General features: G+C 54.7%; 1 protein-coding gene across 1 annotated transcript in view; it reads right to left on the minus strand.

The window, feature by feature from the left end:
• Positions 1-4,942, minus strand: part of UNC93B1 (unc-93 homolog B1, TLR signaling regulator) — a 17,507-nt gene extending 12,565 nt beyond the window's left edge. The window contains exons 1-4 of the mRNA XM_069066123.1: positions 4,616-4,942; positions 4,031-4,172; positions 1,671-1,824; positions 379-540 (exon numbers count right to left, since the gene is read on the minus strand). Coding sequence (XP_068922224.1) covers positions 379-540; positions 1,671-1,824; positions 4,031-4,172; positions 4,616-4,720 — 563 coding nt within the window. The 5' untranslated portion in view covers positions 4,721-4,942. The remainder of the gene's footprint in view (positions 1-378; positions 541-1,670; positions 1,825-4,030; positions 4,173-4,615) is intronic.
• Between the last annotated feature and the right edge of the window lie 2,177 nt (positions 4,943-7,119).

Below are 7,119 nucleotides of genomic sequence, written 5' to 3' on the forward strand. Positions count from 1 at the left end.
ATACACTCACACATACACTCATACACATACATACACACACCCTCAGACACATACAAACACACACATACATACACACACCCTCACACATTCACATAATACATATACACACATACACACATTCACACACATACACACATATACACACTCATACCATACACACACTTCCACACATACTCACACACATATACCCTCCCACACACATACATACACACCCTCACACACATACACATACACACATTCACACACACCCTCACACACACTCACACACACACACACACACCTCGCCCTGGCCAGGTGAGGCAGAGACAATTCGGCCACCAACATACCCACTCTTCCTCGCCCAGCCCCAGCACCCCTGCCCAGCTGGCCCCTGCTCACCGGGTAATGTAGTTCCCCATGGAGGCCCAGAGGGGCACGATAGCCACACCCAGGGCAACTGCGGAGGGCACAAGTGTGTAATATCGCTCCCAGTAGTTGGTGGAGACAAAGAGGGCATAGATACCCACGGCCAGGAACATCACCCATTTGGTGCCAAAGAACCTGCCGGGGGCAAAACCTTTCTGAGTCAGTTGTCCCCTGCCCTGACCCTGGTAGGCCCTCGAGGCTGGCACCAAGTCCAACCCAGACCTGGCAGTGGGCAAACAGCCTCTGCGCCAAGACTTCCGGTTCCAGGGAAGCCCTTTCCAGCCTGGGATACCTTCTGAGTTGAATTCCCACTTAGCAGCAGCCTACCCTTCCACCCCAGATCTCTGAATCACTAGCATTATTCCCAGAAGTCAGCATGGTTCAGGTAAAACAGCATTGCCTCTGGGGGCCAAGGCCCTGGATTCAAATCCTACCTCTGACTCTTATGCCCTGTGTGACTTGGGCAAGGCCCATTTAACCTCCTTTGGCCTCAGTTTGGCCTCTACAGCTCTGGGTCTGGGGTTCTATGGATCTATAAACCTTCTCCACCTCCAGGAGAGACGGCCGGAGGGGGGAGGCAGCAAAAAAACAGCCTCAATCTTAGGGCCAGCTCTGGATTCCAGTTCTGACTGCTTGTAACTCGGTGTGACCTAGGCAAATCTGCTCCCTTCTCTGGGCCTCCGTTTCCCAGATGACAAAAGAAGGAGGCTGATCCTTGAAGGGCCATCCAGCCCTGAAGTGTTGCAACTCTGTCTTCCTCAGGGTGGTGAGGTCAGACAGGCATGGTATATTCAGTCTAACTTAATAATCATTTATTAAACACCTACTGTGTGCTGGGCACTGTTCGATGGACTGGGGAGCCAAGGACAGAAATGAGACAATACTTGCCCTCGAGTCCCTGCTCAAGGGGACACAACACAGCCACAGAGAAATACGAATTATATATCATTTCAAGACAGAAGGAATGGAAAGGAGAGGAGGGCCAGGAAAGGCTTCTTCGGGAGGTGGCCCTTGGGCAGAGTTCAGAGAGGCCCCAGGGATGCTCAGAGGTGAGGCTACAGGAAGAGGGCATTCCCCGCCCAAGGCAACCCAGGCAAGGCAAAGAGGTGGCCTCAGAACTCAAAGAAAACCCTCTCATCTGACAGATGAGGAAACCAAAGCTCAGAGGGGGCCCAGCAGGCCCATGCGCTAGCTGAGCAGGTATACTCAGGCAGGGGCTTGTGTCTGCCCCCGGCCCCTCCCTGGGTGGGTCAGAGGTCACGCACCTGATGAGCACAGGTGTGTAGAGCAGGGCCACCACGGGTGTCACGTTGATGCCCATCAGCATCTTGCTGTCGATGTTGGGGAGTCCCATGCTGCCGTATTTCACCTCTCGGTAGGTCTCGTCATAGTGGAGAATCATTTGCATCTGTAGGAGGCCTGGGGGTATTGGGCAGGGGGACTTAGGCCTGGGCCCAGACAGCAGCATCTCCAGGCCAAAGCCCCAGCCCACGAGTTGGGCACCCCTCTCCTGGACAACCCCAAGGAGACCAGAATGGCAATGGCCCAACTTCAACTGGGGAGGACCAGGGGGGGAGGGAGGGGCATTGCTCTCAGGAAGCCAGAACCCAGTTCTAGCAGCAGTCTATGGACTAAAGGGACAGAAGGAAGCACCTCTTTGCCACTGGGGGGATGGGGGGGCACAGGAAATGTTCCTAGGAAGGACTAACATCCCTCACCAACCACAGGTGGGGCCCTAGCCACAAGCTGGGTCAATAACAGACAATTACTATTAGACACAGAAAGAGGGAGTCAGTGGGGGCAGAGAGGGCAAGGCAGGAAGGGGACGATGCCCAGATCACTCTAGAACCTTGCTTTTTTCATCAGCAAGATGAGGGAGCTGGTCCCTGTTTTTTCTTAGACCCCTTCCACATTTGACATTCCGTGTTCTAAGGTCCCTCCCACCTCTCACATTCCATGTTCTAAGGCTCTTCTTGCCCAGATGTTCCATGTCCTAGTTTCTAAGTTCCCTCACAGGTCTGTCATTCTATGCTCTAAAGTCTCTCCTGGCTCTGATATTCTCTGTTCTAAGGTCCCTTCCAGCACTGACATTCTCTGTTCTAAGGTTCTAACATTCCTTCAGGTTCTGAGGTCTCTCCCAGTTCTGACATTCTCTGTTCTCTGTTCCAAGGTTCTTCCCTTCCAAGGCTCCCAGCTGAGGGACAATGGTCCAGGCAGCTCCACACCCAAGGTGACTATAATCAACCTGGAGGCCAGGGGCAGGGGGAGATGAGGCCCCCACTGCTCCCCCCACAGCAGTCCCACCTCCTGCAGCTGCTGGGGGAGAGGAAGTGGAAGAGGAAGTGTGCTCTGAGCTGTGGTCCGGGGCTGCCTGGGCCAGGTCCTCCCCCCAGCTGTCCTGCCTGCTTCCTCATCTGCCCAGAAGTGCAGGAGAAATGACTTGCTGAGAGCTTGGCCCCAGCTGGAGTGGGAGAGCCACCCAGTCCTCTTCCCGCCTATAAAGTCTGCCCAGATGCAATCTAATAATACCATCCTCTATATTGCTAAGTCCACTCTCATTGGCGCCTGCCAGGCCCCACCAGGGGGGAGGCTGATAAGGTGTGACTGTGGAGGAAACTGAAATTTAGAAAAGGGAAGTGACTTGTCCAAGGTTACCCAGGGAGTAAGTGTTGGAGTGGGGTTGAAATCTAAACCTGCTGACTTCCAGGGCAGGGCTCTTTCCCTGCAGGACACCCCTCCACCGCCTATGGGGCAGCTCCAGGACTGAGGAGAGAGTTTGGACCAGGCAGACTGGGACAGCACCAAAGACTCAACCCCACTAAGTGGTTCCAGATCCAGGGCAAGGAGAGCTTTTCAAAACTGCTGCCTTAGCAGACAGTGTAAGGCAATTCATGTAGCTTCCTGACCTCCCTCCTGGCTGAGCTGTGTCACCTTGGGACTCAGAAACTGGGCATCCTCGGTGCCTAAGCCCTGCCCCCTCACAAGGCCAACACTCTCCACTGGGACTCACAGGGGGTGACTAGTGACGCCTCAGGCCTGGAATGAGGCCAGGTCAAGAACGACTGTCAGTCACTCAGCTAGCATTTATTAAAGCATCCCCAGGACCCCAAGGAAATGAATGGATGGATGAGGGTAGGGCCTTCATCTGAGGAGAGAAGCAGGGAGGCAAAGGTCAGGTGACCCTCATAGCCTCATGATTCCTTCCAAAGCTTGAGGGATGAGCTCTTGCCCCCACTCAGTCCCCACTGGTTTCCTATGGCTGCAGCCAATGGGGCTGGATCTCTGACAGAGACCAGAGAGACTAGATTTCTGGAACCAGGACCCAGACCTAGAAAGGGAACGAGGAGGGCTGGACCCCCCTCATCATCAAGGGCACACCTCTGGGGCCTGGGGTGTGGAGAGAAGTGGGTCCCACTTTTACAGTCCCCCTCTTAGAGTCAGAAGGGACCTGAGGGGGTCATCTAGTCTGATTAGATGATTTTACAAATGAGGAAACTGAGGCCTCCTGACGTGTTCAAAATCACTCAAGCATTAAGTGGGGGAGTAGGGATTTGAACATAGATTCTCTGACCCCAAAGCTAGCCTCTGGGCCTAGGCTGAAGAGAGGAGGGTGAGGATCTCTTACCCAAGTACACACTGTAGGTGAGCATCGCCCCAATGCTGGCGGTCACCACGTTCTTGATCACGCCTAGCTTTTTTCTCCGGTAATACCTTCGCTCTTCCTCCTCCTCGTTGTAGTCGGGATAGGCTCCCACAAACTCATCCAGCTGTAGGGTGCCAGCACAAGAGCCCGGGTCATGGGCCGAGGCTCCAGCCACAGAGAGGTGGGACAGCAGGGGTCCTAGGAGCCTCTGGGAGGTATGATCCCCCAAACTGAGGCCACCCTGGGGTGACCAGCCTCCCCACCTCCTTACCTCCACCTAGCCCAGGACAGACACTAGGACCTTGGCTGGGGCTCCCCAAGATGGCTGCAGCCGTCCCCCCCCCCCCCCATCAGGCCCCGAGCTGCCTGGAGCATAGGCTTTAGATCAGGAAGAGAGCTTAAAGCCGCCGCTCCATTGATAGGTGGAGAAATTGAGGCCCAGAGAGGGGATGGGACTTATCCCAATAACGGCGTCAGCGGAGAGAAAGCTGGGACCCGAGACCCCAAGGCAGCACTCTTCCCCAGCCCTCCGGGGGGGCCCGGCTGGGCTCAGGCGACTTCTAGTACCTCGGGCCCGTCCGGGAGGCCTCCGTAGGGGCCTCCAGCGCCGGGCTCCTCCGCCGAGGAACCGGCGGCTCCAGCCACCCGGTAGAGTGGAGGCTCGGCCTCCATGGCCGGAGAAGGGAGGGCCTGGGCGGCTGCTGTCCGACACACGGTCCGCTGGCCTCCCCAGAGGGTGGATCTCCCGACAGCCCGCCCGGGCTCGCCAGCTGCTGCCCCAGGACCCCAGGACCGCCGGGTCCCCGAGCTCTCCGAGATCACCGAGGACTGCCCGCCCTCCAGCCAGCCTGCCCAGGGCGGGAGGCGGGGGCAGGGCTGGGGGCGGGTCCAGGAGCCCGGAACCAGGAACGAGAACGGGCCCCTGTCTCCACCCTGGTAACACCCCTGAGCTCTTAGGAGTGTGAATCCCCAAACCGGGGAGAAGGGGGGACTGCCTGGTCCCGGAAGAACCCTGGCTGCGGTGTTCCCCCCTCCTCTCCCGCCCCGGCCTCCGGAGGAAGGCCGTTTAAGGAGCCCCCAGAAGACTAGATTCCAAGTCCTCCCCCTCCTTTGATGGATGGGGAAACTGAGGCCCGGAGAGGTTGAGTCTCATGGCCCCAGGCTACACAGGCACTAGGTGGGATTCCAGGTCCTCTGACCCAGTCCATTTATTCCACGAGCGAGCATTATGGCAGGCTAGAAGCTGGAGAGCGAGAAGGTGGTGGGGTGCCCTGGAGAGCGTGCTGGGCGCTGTCTAGAAAGAGCTGGGTTCAAATCCCGCCTCTGACACTGGCTGTGTGATCGCCAGGTCCGGCGTCAGCTCGGATCAGCTCATTACGTGTTTGTGCCTGTCGAACCTCGGCTTGCTCCTCTGGAAAATGGGCACGATACCAGAGAACTTCAGGGCTCTGGTGAGAATCAAATGTAATAACATGTGTGGTGCTTAGCACACCCCTGGAAGCGTCACACAAACGCTAGTTATTATTATTAACAGAGCTCGGAAAGTGACTTCTTATTTGTCCCCCAGCTGTTTTCCCCTTCCGTCAGATGCAGGCGGTGGGCAGGTGGCCCGTAGCGCCGCCCCGACGGCCTGTCCTGCAGAGCCCCTCAGGCGGAAAAGATCAAGAAGAGAGCTTATAGGGCGTCTAGTCCGCCTCCTTCCTTCATTTGACAGACGGGAAACTGAGGCCCGGAGAGAGCATGTGATGGTCCCGAGGTGCTAAGGTCCGTAAGCAGCAGAGTCGGGATTCGAACCCACGGCCTCTGCCTCGCCTTGCCATGCCGGAGATCTCGAGCCCCAAAGGTGTCCTGAAAAATTAGGCGCAGGTTGCACATTATCCCCCAAAACGGAATACTTTGCCAAAACAATATCGAGCATCAGTACAAACCGTTTTACATGTTTAGTTATATTGAAGCGAATTTCAGTGCATAAAGTGGCATAGTCATTTTTCATCCCTCTCCCTAAGTCTTAGCAAAATTCTGTTGTTCATTCGTTCTGACTCGCATCTAGCAGGTGCAGGGGATAGATAGAGCACTGGCTTTAGAGTCGAGCAGAATTTAAATCTGGTGTCTGCCTCTCACTGGCAGTGAGACCCTGGGCAAGTCCTCTTTGTCTCAGCTCCCTCAGCTGTGAAATGGGGACAAAAATAGCACCTTCCTGTTGAGGTTATTTTGAGAATCAAATGACGTAATATTTGCAAAGTGTTTAGCCCAGCGCCTGACACACAGTGGGTCCTAGAGAAGTGCTTGTTTCCTCCCCCCCTTTTCTTTTCTCTTATATGGACATAATTAGTGTATGTTCCATCTGAGGAATATAAAGCTTTATTTCCTAAAGGTCTTTGCAGATACGTTCTATCCCTCAGCTTAGCTGGTCTTCATTTCATTATAGTATTTCCTTACTATAATGCGCCGTAATCTACTCAACTACTCACTTATCGCTGGACATGTAGGTGGCTTCCAAGTTTGTCTGCTTGTTTGGCGCTTCCAAGTTTTGGGGGGGGGCGTTCTGCAATTCCACATAATGCTACTATTACAATCTTTGGGTCAGAAGTGGGGGGTTTGGGTTGCTTTGCTTTTGATAACACCACCAGGGTCCATTGCTAACAATGGAGCCATTTTGTCAAAGGGTGTGATTATTTTAATAATCTTTCCCATGTGAGGCACACAGAATCGTACAAGTGTGTAATAACGAAACCAAAGTAGTAATGCATTTCCCAGTATTCTGGGCCTCAGAGAATGATCATTCTATGGTAGAAGTTTCCAGGACTCCATTTCCCATGAGATTGTGTGCCTGCAGCCCTGGCGGGTTGTGTTGTAGGAAGACAAACGGAACCAACCTGGGAAGGAGAGAAGCCAGCCAGGGGGTCAGGAGTTAGCATCATCTAAGGCTGCAGTGGCAACATTCATCCACGCGAGGGCGCAGCACACTCCTGAGACACAGATAGACGTCTCCCCCTTTGTCAGGAAATGGTAGCCCTGGAAAAGCTACCTTTGTGAAGAAGCAAGGGAATGAGTGTTAAGATAGGTTTTTC

The sequence above is a fragment of the Petaurus breviceps genome, unplaced genomic scaffold, assembly GCF_028583685.1.
Source record: "Petaurus breviceps papuanus isolate PSGF00001 unplaced genomic scaffold, PetGlider_PUasm1.0 90721, whole genome shotgun sequence".
Lineage (NCBI taxonomy): Eukaryota > Metazoa > Chordata > Mammalia > Diprotodontia > Petauridae > Petaurus > Petaurus breviceps.